At 45.7% G+C, this 14343-nt stretch overlaps 1 protein-coding gene across 1 annotated transcript in view; it reads left to right on the forward strand.

The window, feature by feature from the left end:
• Positions 1–55: 55 nt before the first annotated feature.
• The window catches only part of LOC103895497 (inhibitor of nuclear factor kappa-B kinase subunit alpha), a gene marked incomplete at its 5' end in the record, with an annotated part of 46763 nt that continues 32475 nt past the window's right edge, over positions 56–14343 (forward strand). The window contains 13 exons of the mRNA XM_019470954.1: positions 56–140; positions 739–817; positions 3090–3191; positions 3984–4198; positions 6191–6309; positions 7025–7109; positions 7982–8122; positions 9291–9402; positions 10988–11067; positions 12004–12213; positions 12997–13116; positions 14081–14178; positions 14280–14340. Coding sequence (XP_019326499.1) covers positions 56–140; positions 739–817; positions 3090–3191; positions 3984–4198; positions 6191–6309; positions 7025–7109; positions 7982–8122; positions 9291–9402; positions 10988–11067; positions 12004–12213; positions 12997–13116; positions 14081–14178; positions 14280–14340 — 1507 coding nt within the window. The remainder of the gene's footprint in view (positions 141–738; positions 818–3089; positions 3192–3983; positions 4199–6190; positions 6310–7024; positions 7110–7981; positions 8123–9290; positions 9403–10987; positions 11068–12003; positions 12214–12996; positions 13117–14080; positions 14179–14279; positions 14341–14343) is intronic.

A 14343-nucleotide genomic window follows, 5' to 3' on the forward strand; every position in this document is an offset into this window, starting at 1 on the left:
GGGGGGCCGGGGCGGCCCGCGCCGGGGGCGGCCGCTGACGCGCCGTGTCCTGCAGGCTGGCGTGTGGCGACGTGGAGGGGCGGCTGGAGGCGCTCTTCGGGCGGGTCCGGGCCATCCAGGGCAAGAGCGGCCGCTTCGACGTAAGGCTCCGAGGGTCTGGGGGGGACCGGGCTCGGGGTGCCCCGCCCCGCTTCCTGCGGGGCACCGGGCGAGGGTGAGTGGGGCTGTTCTGCGTGGGGTTCTCGTACTCGTCCTGCGGGCGAGCAGGGACGTTGGGATGGCTCTGGTCAGGAGCCTGCCCGGGGCGACACGGCAGAAGTTCCTGGGTGGGTTTCGCGTGGAGGGGATGTGCTGGGGGTGCTCGGGCAGGTTTTGCTGTGGGGAGCCGCGTGCGTCCCTCTGAGGCCGTGACCCTCCTCTTTCCGCTCGGTGTACGAAGGGGCGGTGGAGGGGCCTTTGCACCGTCTCAGCCCTCCTTATCCAGCACCAAAGTGTTGGGAGGAGCCGTAATCTGTGGGCAGAGAGTGCGGGAGAGCATGTTTGTCATGTTTAAACCCATTAATCTTGCTGTCATGCGTTTAATACTAATCACAGATAAACATAGAGGAACCTCTTTGCCATACTAAACAAAATGCTGTTGAAGTGATGCATGTCACAGTGTTGTGGCAATACAGCATGTCGGTGAAAAAGTTGTGTCTTTGGTAAAATGGCGACTCTCGCTTTATCTGATGTTTTTAGATGCTTTTGTGCGTTGGGAATTTTTTTGGCTCTACTTCAGAGACAGAATGGGCAGAGTATCGCACAGGGGCCAAGAAAGGTAAGGAAGGTGTTGTCATTCCAGATGCTGGCGATTGCACTATTTCACGACCGACTTCACTGTCTCATCACAGTGTGCTTTTGAATTCAGAAGTTGCAGTTAAATGGTGTAATGTTAAAGCAGTTAAATTCAAGTAGGAAAACTCCACACAGGAGGGAAAGATGGGTTTGTTTTAAAACAAAACTAATTTCTGTCATGCTCTCAGACTCGGGAGCACGAAGATGCCTGTGTCCAAGTGGCCTGCCCACAATTTGGGCATCAAGGCCTGTGCCTGGGTCACCTGGCCAGCGCTGTTTGCAGTCAAAGGAAAGACACAGGGTGCTGCTAATTGGTGTCAGGGTCTTCTCTCTCCTTGCCTGGATGTCTTATGGCTCCGCTTCTGTTCCTGCCATCACCTCCTTACAGTTTCAGCCTGCAGGCTGCCACGTGGGGCAGTCCTTGTTTTCTCAACCTGGGTAGGCTGAGAAGCTGTACGTAGATGTTTACAGCGCTTCGGTCAGCAGGCCACGGGATCCCAGCATGCCTGCCAGTGTGTAGCCCTTCTTATGCCACTCCTGGTGCTTCCCTCGCAGGAATTCCTCATCATTCCCTGTTCACACCCACCTTCACACTTCTACCACAGACCTCTCTGCAGTGTGTAGCACTGTTCTTCCCCTCCCTGCATTCAGGCCTGAGGAAAAAGGGGAAAGCAGAGGTGCTGGCGGGCTGAGCTTCTCTGTTCTTCAGCCATGGAGATCAGAAAGCTTTCCAAAGGAGCAGGGTTTGCCCATTCTTCCTCAGTCCCTGCAGCCCTTGCGCTGAAGACGTTTTCCCAGCTGCAGATACGAAAAGTCCTATGTGGACTTCTCTGGCTCTTTCCACACCCCTCTTGTAAGGGAGATGCTACCTCATGAGCATTTGTAGTGTTCCTCTTCAGTGCTACTCTGGCTCTCGCCCCTGGTGTGAGGCAAGCCAGAAAGGAGCTGGGACTCTTGCTTTCCAGTTCCTCTCTGCTGCTGCATCACTCCCCAGTTATCCCCCTGTCCTGGTTTCGGCTTGTTTGTTCATCTGTGTGAGCCATCTAGACAAAGACTGCCCCGTTTGCTGCTTGTGGCTGCTTGTTTGCCTTACCATGGCAAGGCATGCTTCTTTGTGTTCCTGTTGCTATGAGACTATAAGGAGAATTGTTACTGGTTGAAACTTCGCTCCCCGAGGAAGCTCTCCTGTGCACGCAAGGCCAAGAGTGGGCATTGACAGTGAAGTCTTCCCTGGACCGATGCATTTCTGCTCATCCTCACTTGAATTGTCTTTACCCTTTGACCTGTTGAAAAAATCTGTAGCTTATAACCTCACCTATAAGCACATAGATACAAACAAGATTCATGTCACTTCATTTTGGTTTCAAGCCATTGATAAGATTTTCAAACTCTGCTTTGCAATTGAAAGCAATTTCCTGTATCTTCTGACTGTGGGAGCTGGAACTTAAAGCAACAGTCTTAACAACAGCTATAGCAGAGCTGCTGTATTACTGCTGCTCTCCCTTCTTAAATAGGAAACTTTTGCTGGCTTTTATTCAGTGAAAAGTGTAGGACCTGCTGACCAGGTGAACTGCTGACCAGCTTACTGGTGTAGTGGTCTGCCAGGAAATCTACAGGAGGTGTCTCTGACATCGGTTGTTGCTTTTTCTAACTTTTAATAGCTTGAAAAGGCTTGACTTATGCTGTTTGGAGAAATAAACTCACCTAGCCATAGCGAAATTAAAACTGGTACTTCCCATTGCTTTTTTTTTTATTATATCCACCAGTTCTAGGTGAAGTCATGCAGCAAGTTCTTCTACCAAGTGAATTAAAGAGCTGATGAGTTTTAGCTTTTCCCCTAAAACATCAATGGTTTGCAGTTTTTCAATAGTCATATGAATTTAGGTCAGCTTAGACTGAATCACCAGGTGTCCCTGTGCTTTGGTATTTACTTAGCATTGCCCTAGGGAAGACCCATGTTTTAGGGCTATGGATCATTTCGGACCTGATCTTCTTAGGTAGGCAGTGGAGCGAGTTGTAGTTAAAGCAGAAGTTATTCTCTGCTGGTGCTATATGCATCTCTGGAAACAGCAGGCTTGGGGACTTATTTTGAAGGAAGGTTTCTTGTTCTGTGCTCCTCGGCACGCTGCAAAGGAGTGGTGTTGGGGTCTGTAGGAATGGATGGGATCTGCTGTGATTCCTAGTAAATGTGGACTGAACTTGTGGTAATGTACTTGAATTAAAGCAGAGTGAGTGCATGTGGTTTTCTTCCTCAGCTCCAATTCCAACCTACGTGCTTGGCGCTAATGACCAAGAGACCGTGAGCTATTTTCCAGACATAAGTGGCTGCGAATTAGCTGAGAACATCACTTACTTAGGTAAGGCTGCAGGTGGTTTGTGATAAGGGATGTGCATTTGTCTGGTGGTGCTTTCATGAACATTTTCTGATCTTCCCACTTCAGACCCCTTCCTTTTGCTGGAAATTTTAAGGTGGCATTTCTTATTATGGGATTCAGACTGGAGTTGAACTCTGTGTTGAAAGGCTGATACAATCTGCTATGTGAAATGTGAAAGAGAACCCTGCTTTTTTTGTTGTTTTCTAACACTGAACTTGCTAACCAAAAGGAATAGTAGTTGAAAGAGCCTGTTCTTTGAGAATATCGTATTCCCATAGCATGCCCATCTTTGTATGGGGACGGTTTCCTACTTGAAGTATGATTTTGCTATGCTCTGAGGCTGTACTGGAGTAGCAGAGGTAAGAAGTGTCATCTTTAAAGGTAATGAAGCTGTAGCAAAGCTAAAAGGAAAAACTAGTTTCTTTCTAGAATGCCACCTGACAAAAGACATAACAAGTAAAAGCACTTGCAGTTGGCTTTTTTTACTCAGCCTTCATACCGAGCTTTTGATATGGATTGTTTTTTGGGAAGCAAGATAGCAGTGAGGAGAGAAGACTGGGGGCTGTCTGAACAGTTTCTTCACTGTAGGCAGGGTTCGAGCCATTGCGCTAAAACATGTCTTTACCGCAGTTTACGGGCACAGAAAATGAGCTGTCTGTAAGGATAGTTTCAGAAGTCAGGCAGGACTGCTGAATTTGGTCCTCTGTCTATGATGCGACTAGGAGATTACTTGCAATGTCTACATGTCAAGTGCGTGCCTGTGTATTAATGCAGGCCGTCGAGGTCTTTACAGTGGTACTTCTGGACTGCAGATTGCATACCTGAGTGGTACCGAGACCCAGGATGAGCCAGCTCCTGCCTACAGTTTTAGCGCAAAGGATGTGGCAGAATTAAAAACATCTTTGTTATCAACCCCAAACTTCAAAGGCGTGGATATATTGCTGACATCTCCCTGGCCCAGAGATGTGGGGACTTTTGCCAACAGTGCGGTAAGTGTTCTGTTTTCTGGTGGAATGGGTTTTCAGATGGATTTAACAAAGGATTGCCTTTCTGCTTGCTGTGGCAATTTGGGCTATTGGGCCATCTCCGAGTACTTGAGAAAGCTGAGAGTAAAAAACGGACAGCGGATGTTCTGGTTCTTTAGAGAAGGACCAGTGGGGAGGGGGATTTGTGAAACATCAGGGTGTTTCATCTGTCCCTGCCTGAAAAATCAGTCAGTAGCTTTCATCTGATCACAAATGTTGCTCTGAATTTAGTTGGTTGCAGTTGCTGTGGAATGCTTCTGCTACTCTCTGATGTGGAATGCTGTAAGCATCTTCAATACCACTTGACATTAAGTCGTTCTTTCTCCCCCCTTCAAAACTTTTTATGCATTTTGGTGTTTATTTCCTTAAGTATCAGTCAGCTGTACTAAATGGTCTGATTCTTCCTCTGTCTGGATTTTGAGGATGTTGCTTCATTTGTGTCCAATTTTCTGTCGTTAATGTTCCTCAGCAGAAGTGACTTTCCAGTTGTAAGTTCAGGTGATCTGAAACCTTCCCGGAGAGCAAGGCCGCATACCATGGCAAAAGTACACTTTTTGCTTCCTCTCAGTATCTTCCGACATCCAAAAAAGAGATATGATCCTCAGTCTAAAAGCATAAAGAACCCTCCCTCATCTCCCCACCCCAAAAAACCCCAACTCCACTAGCCTAGGGAGTTGGAGAGAAACAAGTTGTAGGGATATTATAGCTTAAAAAGAAAACTCTGGTCTCGAAATTCTCATGGGAATTCTCTGTAGTAGCTCAGTGTATCATTCCACACTTGGCTTCCCTCGGCATGAATTTTCTGAGAATTTACTCACTTGGATTAACAGAGGAGTATATTAATAGTGATTATATTCAACTATGCATCTTGTTGAAGTGTGTACTTTTATTACCTGAGGATTTCAGTAATAAGTCTTGGAGATTCCCTTCTGCACTGAGACCCTGAAATCCCATCACTCAAATAAAGCAGGAAGTTTGAGGAGTGAACAATTAGGTCTCTTGCTCTTTGTCACCTGAAGTTTCTCTTTCAGCAAAAGCGGCATGAGGAGCTAAATTGCATGGATGAGAATTGACTCCCTGGAGAAGTCTGTGGGTTTCCTTTTCCTGAGAAGCTTCGTAGCTCTGGCCATTTTCAGTGGGGCTGGAAGCAGCCAGCCCTCAGTGCAGACATTGCTGGGTTCCCCTCTGCCATGCCCGTTGTGAGGGCAGCAGGAAGGAGCACAGAGAGGAAAACTGCCTTCTTGAGGGTGGGTTAGTGCCTGTCCTGCTGCCGCAGTGAAGGGCTGTGACAGATGCCTGCCAGGTCAGAGTCTCATTCCCCATGTTTTTACCACAGATAACAAGTTATAGGTAACACACGTAGGCTGTTTCGGAACTTCTCTCTTCCCCTGCCCTTTTCCTGCCCTACTTCACTTCTCAGTCTAAGGCTAATGGGGAAAAGACAGCACAAGAAGAGCCTTCACCCAAGGAAACGGTTTGAAGTCTGCTCTTTGGTTGTGTTTTGTTTTGCTCTGATTTCTCAGGGATGGGAGTGGGATAAAATTATGCTTCCTAAGGAAATCCCAGAGCTTTCCTATTCGCTTGACTCGTGCACTAAAGCTTTGGCACTCTGGGCATGTGGTCAAAACTTGTCTTAATGATTTTGACATCTGTTCATGTTTGCCAAATTCACGCTGTGCTGCCCTGGCTTCACACGACCAAGAGAAGGAAAATACGACAAACTTGGATTGATGAAACGAGTAGAAGCAAACCCTGAAGTACAGAGAATGGAATAAATGAGTAGGTTCTGGTTGGCGATAAGAGATCAAGCCCTTTTGACTTTTTTTTCCATTTCCAGGGAATGGCGACCACTATAGTCAGTCTCTACATTTCCAGCATGCAGTTCTGTATAAAACTGTTTCTTTTCACTGTGATCTGACAGGGTTTTTTAAATAAAACTTGGTTTGTATTTTATAGGGAGAAATAGATACCAAGAAATGTGGCTCCAAGTTAGTATCTGATCTAGCTGCGAGTCTCAAACCAAGGTACCACTTTGCTGCCCTGGAGAAGGCCTATTACGAAAGACTTCCTTACAGGTTTGTAAGACCATATGAAATCTCATTTGTTTTCTAATAAGAGTTCAATTTTTAAAGAACACAGGAGGACAACTTTAAAATAATTTTATTATGTCATCCAGTCCCAACACAGGGTCAAGATTGTTTCTCAGGTGCATCTTATTACCGTAATTCCTGCTGCCTCGAAAATTGTGCCATTGCTGACAACACTTGTCCAAGTACATTGCTGTGAATCTGATGCCAAGTTAGTTGCCCTTAGTCACATTTAAACAGCGTTCAGCCTAATTCAGGGGTGTATCTCTGAAAATGTATTGTGGAAAAGCTCGTGTGGTGAAGAGACTGGTATCTTCAGTCATAACTTTGTATAGAAAATGTGACTAGTGACATAAGGTAGGTGTCAGAACAACCTACAAATAAAACTAAGGCTGTCGTGTTAATGTTGGGTAAGATTATTATCCTTTCCACAGGAAACACTTTAAAGGTGTAGCTGTTTTTAGACTAGTGAATTGTCCTCTCATCTCCATATTTGGACTGCAATGAGATGTCATTTTGGTTTGTGCAGCTGTTTGCTGTTAGATCTCATGAGTGAGCCTGTCCTCAAGGCTCCTTGTTCTTGGCCAAAGACTGTATGTGGCTGACATGCTGTTTTGAGTAGCTTCATGGAGGACATGTGGTTTTCCCACTGTCCTTTTCTATATTGTATATGCCAGTACAGTCATGTTTTGCTTCCTTACAGAAATCACACAGTGCTACAGGAGACACCACAGCATGTGAGCAGGTTTATTGCACTTGCTGATGTTGGCAATACAAGCAAGAAAAAGGTACTGACACTCTTGAATCTTTCTTCTTTTCTCAAGTACAAGTAATAGGGCAGGAAGCCCAGCTTTGGCTAGCTAGAGGACAGCATCGACCACTTAAAAGCTTGACTGAAGTGGAGGGATCTGTCTCACTTGAGCAATAGATACCATTTGCCCATTATGTCGGAAGGGTAAGGGCTGCAAGATGTGTTCTGAGGCACTGTTGTTCTTCTCTACCTGGTCAAATGGCATGTAGCTGTGAAAACAGCTGCAGAGGAAAGTGGTTAGAAAGCTGCCATTCCTTCCTCTTCCCCAGCTGCTTTACGTATTTTCTGTTCGCATGGCCTGCTTTAAGAAGGAAGTGAAATTCCAAAGGAGCCCTTACAAATCACTGAAAATAACTAACTTCTGGGATGGGAAGGGGCTGTTTTGTTTTGTTGGTTTTTTTAAACCTGTTTCTCTTCTCCCCTTAAGAAAGTTACAGAATATTGGTATAGAAGGACAGGTTGCTAGTTAAGAAGGCATAGGAACCAGACCTGGTAACAAAAAAAGGTCCAGTAGTTCTGGACAGATAGAAGGCCTGGAAACAGGCAAGGATCAAGGTCGTTTCTTTTCCAAGTAGGATGCACTGCTGCTTTTAAAAAACGTCTTTCCTTAAAGTGAGAGGAGTGAGCCACTTGGAAGCACTTTATAAACTCGTGGTTGCACTGGGTGGGAGACTGGTACAGGGAGTGTGTTTTTCATGTCCTGCCTTAGCTTAAACACTGATTTGCTGAGTTCTTGCAGTGCTAAGTTGTGTGTTACTGTTTCAGGGTGGCTTAGTTCACAGCTGACCTCTTCAGAGTTGCAGTCATGGCACAAGCTTCTTGCATTTGAGCCATCTGTTTTTGTTCTAGTATCTCTATGCCTTCAGCATTGTTCCGATGAGCTTGATGGACCCTGCAGAGCTGGTGAAACAGCCACAGGATGTCACCGAAAATCCATACCGAAAATCGCGGAAGGAGGCGCAGAAGACCAAAGCACCCCTGTGTGCAGAGGTACCACTACCTTCTCCTTCCTGTGCGCACGGTTTCACTCTCTGTATTCAGGGAGCTTAGAACACTGTCTTTAACCTTGGAATATTTCTGTCCAAAACACTTCAGGTTTCTGTGTACACTATTTGCATCAACCAAATTGTATAGATGCAATGCATGGGAGTTGTTACAGTTTGCCCCTTCTTAAGCCAACCGTGTCCCTGGCTGCATCAAAAGAAGCGTGGCCAGCAGGTCAAGGGAGGTGATTCTGTCCCTCTACTCTGCTCTGGTGAGACCCCACCTGGAGTACTGCGTCCAGCTCTGGGGTCCTCAGCACAAGAAAGACATGGACCTGTTGGACCGGGTCCAGAGGAGAGTCACAAAAATGATCCAAGGGCTGGCTCCTTCCAGCTGACAGCGTGGGTGGGCATGAGGGTGACAGACACCTCCTGATCCCTTTAGCTGTGACAGCCTCCCCACCCCCAGCTGAGACTTGCTGTGGTGTTCAACCCCTGGCAACAAGGCTTTTAACAGACTGATCAGTCAATAACTGGATAGAAGCAAAGCTCCTTGTACCTTTGAGCTGAACTATACAATTGATGACAGGCACAAGAGCTTGCCAAGTTTACTGGGAAAAATGCTTCCACTGTACATGCCCATTCTTACAGTGCAGGCTGGGTTTTAGACTGCAGTTGTGCTCCTGTGCAGGAGCCAAGCTAAGCTTGCACGAGCAGCCCTGCTCTTTGCCATCCCCTTCCCAAGTGCTTTCCTCTGCAGTATTAAAGCCTTCTAACGACATGACAACTTAGTCAAGTGGTTTCAGCCTCTGTGTGAGTCTGTTGAGAGGTTAACATCTCTTAAGAAATAAAGACATTCTTTTGGCACTGGCTGTCAAGTGAAAAGAGATTTGAATAATCCATAAATTCAAGCAATTCTGAATGTTTAGCATGAGGCTAAATAGGAGAACATATCAATTTGGGGCAGCTCTCCCAGAATTTTTTCCCTGGCTGAGGCTGCATATCTAGGCAGGCAGTCTGCTGCATTTCTGGGAGAGCTCAATTCATTCTGTTCCAGGATATTGATGCTTTTCAAAGGTGGTTACACACCTCCTCAGGAAAAAGCAAATTCTTGTACTTACTGTGACTCTCTGTGATGCAGTTACAATGGGCTTTGGTTTTCATTTTCTAAACAGGAGGAACCAGCTTGTCAGTTTTTCTTTGATTTGAACAAGCATCAGGGAAAGAAACGTCCCTCAGATGAGAAAGAGAGAGGGAACTCCCAACCTAAGCAAGCCAAAAAACCCCGTAAGTATGTGGATGCTTTTTTCCTGAGCTCTTCCCTTGAGGCATTGGACCATCTCACTCTTCATTTTTCTCAAGCTGTTGAGCTGTATACATCAGCTTGCCAACGTGCTCTGTCACTATACTAGATGCTGTGGGAATACAGAGGAATGAAGGGTCCTTTGTTTCCTACAAACCTGACAATCAATAGGTGAAAGAAAAGTCAGAAGTATAGTTTAAAAGCTAGTTGGATCTGTGGTGGTTGGGGTTGGGCTGATGCCATTTATCGTCTGAACCAGACTGGCCTCTGAACATGACAACAGGCAGTTTCACAAAGCAACATGTTTCCATTCAGAGGGACTGCAAGAGACTGGATCACGGTGCTGAGGAGTTCTTGAAACACTACTTCAGTTGTTCTGTGCTGTGAGTTCACAAAGTATTAATGAATTGGGAAGGGAGGAAGCCCTTCTGTTACCACTGTATTTCTGTGCTGTAAGTCTCATTAGAGTTTGTCTGACTTGAAGAAATTGAAATGAAATCTTTAAGGATCATGACTTCTTAGTGACAGTGTTATTGCAAGTATGTATCTTTAGAAATGTTGGTCTCAGTTATAAAGAAATTTGGGCTTAAAATGCAAATGTAGGTGTCAGCCTCCCCTTTGTTTCTGTGAAAGCTATTCCCACTGCCAGTGGGTATGAAGACAATCTTCAAAAATGTCTCTGGTAGATAAGTCTGGTTGCCTTTGTTACGTGAGACTAAGTTGTTCAGTTTTTACTTATTAGATTTCTGAACCCTTTGCATAGTCCTTGCACATAACAGTTCTACGGGCCAAATTACTTTATGCTAAGATGAGTGCAGTGTCATTGCTCTATAGTGTGCCATTGTGCATATTCATATAACTTCCAAAGTCTTCTGGAGTTTGATGTCATGAGAAGAGAGCCTTGCTACACTGTTTTGCTCAGAAATGAACCCCAGAATTAGACGTTTGGTTTCCTGCAGTTCTTGGGAGAGCTCCATCATGTTTATTGCATTTGCAAAGCTGCTTGTCTATTCTTGTACACAACCTGCAGAGGATGTGAATATAATGTTATATTTATAACCTAAGGAGAGGCCTAGCTTATCAATGCCATTAACTTACATTAAAGGTCAGCTCAGGTATCACAATTTGGGTGCGAATCCAGGTGTTTTGAGTGTGAGTAGGCCAGAACTGACAAGTGTGTTTGACAGCATCTGTCCTTGTCTGTACCTATGCAGTAATTTTACCTTATTTTTATTTGTTTGTTTAAATTTGCTGGTGCTTTCTTATTAGTGAGCTGTAACCACTAAATTCCTGGAATTAGTGCTCTTCCATTAAATTAGAGCACCCGATGAGAATGGCAGTCAGCAAGGGTGTGATTGCCGCCACCTCCTCTCTTGCTGGAATTTCCCAGAGGCACCAGTCCTCTGACCAGATCTGCTTCCAGGAGCTGTGTACTTCTGACATCTTCAGCACTTTATCAACTGGGAAGGGTGGCTGGAAAATAACAGCTCTTCCAGATCTTGTTTGCATCCTTGTTCTGACAAATAAGCCTTGTGCTAACACTTGTTTCTCTTTCCTCTTCCAATAAAGCACAGCCCACGGGGCCCTGCTGGTTCTGCCTTGCCAGCCCAGAAGTTGAGAAGCACTTGGTTGTTAGCATTGGCACGCATGTAAGTACCTGCAGCATGTTCTTTGCTACATGACGGCAGAATCATGCGAAGACACGGCAATATAAAATATCAATCTCCACTTTTAAATCTTAAAAAAACCAAACAAACTTTATTTGAAGCTGACTCATGGTTTTGTTTTCAGTTTCTTCACATCTCCCCTACAAAAGACGTAAGTATATATAAAGTCTTTTAAAAAAATGAAGCATGGCCCAGTTTTGCTCCTGCAGCAGAGCTGGATTACAGTGCCAAAACACTTTTTGCTGCACCAGCCCTCATGGTTTGCTTATGTTACCATCTGGCAGAACTTTTCCAATGTGAACTCAGTGTAAACTGGAACCTGCTTTAGCAGCAGGATGCACTGTCTGGAGTTACACCAGATCTCCCTGGGATGATTGGTTCCAGTTTTGTTATATATTGATTAAACAGAAGATAAGATAGCTTTAAAGTTGACATCTTGAAGTACATCTTGGAGATTAATTCAATCATTGGTATATTCACTTTGCTTAAAGTTACTGCTCCTGTATAGCATAATCCACCTCAAACTGCTACAGGGACAGGTTTGTCCATGGGCTGATTTTAAAATCTGTTAACAATTTTCAAGTGGATTTTCTTGTCATAGTAAGAAATTCTAGCCACGGTGGTGAAGGTCATTCAGCTGCTTTCCTGCAGAAAAGGCATTCTCTGGCATTCAAAAGATTTTTTTTTTTTTTTTTTTTGTCCTTTAGAAGTCCCTCTCTCTTTCTCATTCCTCTAGTAATTAATAAATTGCTAATAAACAATCCCCAGTAAGTGACATAGAGGAGAAGACTTTCCTGTTCCTGAGGCAGAATCACTAGGCTGGGAGATACTCAGAATGCAGTCAGAGAGTAAATTTCCACAGCATGGTAAGTAAGTGTTGCTTGCAGTGAGTAACTGGTGTGTATTGTTTCACTCTAGTGCTATCTTGCCCTGGCCAAAGGTGGCTTATTACCTGATCACGTCTTGATTTTGCCTATTGGGCACTATCAGTCAGTGGTTGACTTGTCTTCGGAGGTGGTGGAAGAAGTGACCAAGTACAAGTCTGCCCTAAAGGAATTTTTCAGAAGCAAGGGAAAGAGATATGTCCTATTTGAAAGAAACTATAGGAGTCAGCATCTGCAGTTACAGGTATGGTTTTAGTGTCACCCTGGGAGAATATAAACTTGCACTTATCTGCAAATGAATTGAAAGAGAAAGCTCACCTTCAAATTTCTCTCTTTATTCTGTGCCTTCCCAGAGCATGGATAGAAGTCGTCCTACCCACAGATAGAGCCAGAGCAAAAATAAAACCAGTGTGCTGGTTCTGCCACAGTCATTTAACTCTTCCTGTTACAGCAGCACAGCGTTGGTTGTGTTGAGTGGGTGAGGAAAACTTTTCCCTGCATGGAACTGATTAAAAAGCCCACAAGGTTTTCAGCTAAGTTGCAAGACCTTGCTCTGACTCTGATCGGCTCACACTGGCACACGAACTGTGGTGCTCGCATTTGTAACTGAAGTAGGCTGAAAATCTAAAGATATATGCAGACTCATTGTCCACCAGTACCAGCCCTTTGATTTTTTTTTTTTTTTTTGTCGTCCTCTGTGTCAATCATTTAGGTGTTTATTGTGGTGGTTTCTGTATTTGGCAGATCTGTAACTGTATCAGAGCGGCCTTAAACTACCACAGAGATCAGAAAGGAGAAGGCTGTGCTGAGAACTTTTTCAAGCTTTTAGTTTTCAGCTTTTTGTTCAGCTCCTACAGAAAAGATCTCATAAGTTTAAGCCTGTACAGATAGGTGCTCACCTGTCTTGTCTGATGATGCTGAGTGGTACTGAGGAGCATACCAGCTCCAGTGATGGATTGATTGCTTTCTGCAAGTGGTTTGTTTTGTCTTTTCTTCTTTTTACGGAAATATTGTCTTCTCCCTCCAGGTGATTCCTCTCCCGTTGGACCACTGTACTTCCGAAGACATTAAAGAGTCCTTTATCGTACAGGCACAGGAACAACAGATTGAATTATTAGAAATCCCAGAACACTCAGATATTACGCAAGTATGAGACAAGATTTCACTGTTACTTACTTTCTCTCTGTCCTGTCTAGGCTGCTATTTCCCTCCGAGGTCACTTTGCGTGGTAGGGTTAAGCTGTTGGAGGCAGACCGTTGTAGACTTGGAGATGTGCCAGGTGTATTCTGCTCTGGGTGAAGTTCCCATGAACGACAGATGTGTTGCTTATCTGAAAACGATTCCAGCTATGTGTAGGGCTTGCTGAATTCATTCCTTCTGACACCAAACACCAACCCTCTTTCAGTGCTGCTGCACATTAGGTAGTTTTAGGTTCCCTTGGGTAAGAATTTGAAAGAAATCTTCCTGTTACATCAGAGAAATGAGTCAGTAGTGACATAGGGGTTTTTTTTCTTTGTGCTCAGTGGTCACAGGGAGACCTGATCTGCAGCAGGAGCCAGAAATAGCACGTGTGCATGCTTGTCTCTTTCTAAGCCATTGCAGCTATTGACACCCACGTTGGCAAGCTTAGAGGCTGATTTCTCTGCCGAGAAATGTGAATGTAGTCCCTTCACATGCTTTTCTTCCTCTAAAAATGTGCCGTATTAGTACGGGATGACTTAGCTCAGGTTAAGAATGATCAGAACTGCCTGGCTGTCTCATTTAACGACTCTGTAGTGGTAACTGCGGAATTAAACCACAAAAAATATTGTAGCGGTGCCCTGTATGCATCCTCAACTGATGGTCCCAGCAGAAAGCGATCCATCACTTCATCGTCCCTTGGAAGTCACAGTTTGACATCAGCTGCTGATGCAGCTTGGTGTCTCTGGGTCGGTTGGTTTGTTTTGCCGAGTTTCCTCTCTAAGGAAATGCCTCTCTGGTTAGGAAACATCCGTGCATTTCCAAAGACCGTGCTCTTTGCTGGTGGGCAGAGCAGGCGAGAGGTTGCAGCACTGCTGGGGGTGCGGGGGTCCGCAGTGGGTCCCCCTCTCCCCGCCTCTCCCCCCCCGCAGGTGGCGCAGCCGGGGACGCCCTACTTCTACGTGGAGCTGGACACGGGGGAGAAGCTCTTCCACCGCATCCGCGGCCGCTTCCCGCTGCACTTCGGCAGGTCGGTGCCTTCCCCCGTCCCTCCTCCCCGGCCTCGCGGGGCGCGGCGCTGACGGCACGCCCCGCGCGTGACGTCGGCGGTGACGGCGGCTGTGCTTGCAGGGAGGTGCTGGCGAGCGAGGCGCTGCTGGCGCTGCCGCAGCGGGCCGACTGGCGGCGGTGCGCG

Source organism: Aptenodytes forsteri, unplaced genomic scaffold, assembly GCF_000699145.1.
Source record: "Aptenodytes forsteri isolate BGI_AS27 unplaced genomic scaffold, ASM69914v1 Scaffold320, whole genome shotgun sequence".
Lineage (NCBI taxonomy): Eukaryota > Metazoa > Chordata > Aves > Sphenisciformes > Spheniscidae > Aptenodytes > Aptenodytes forsteri.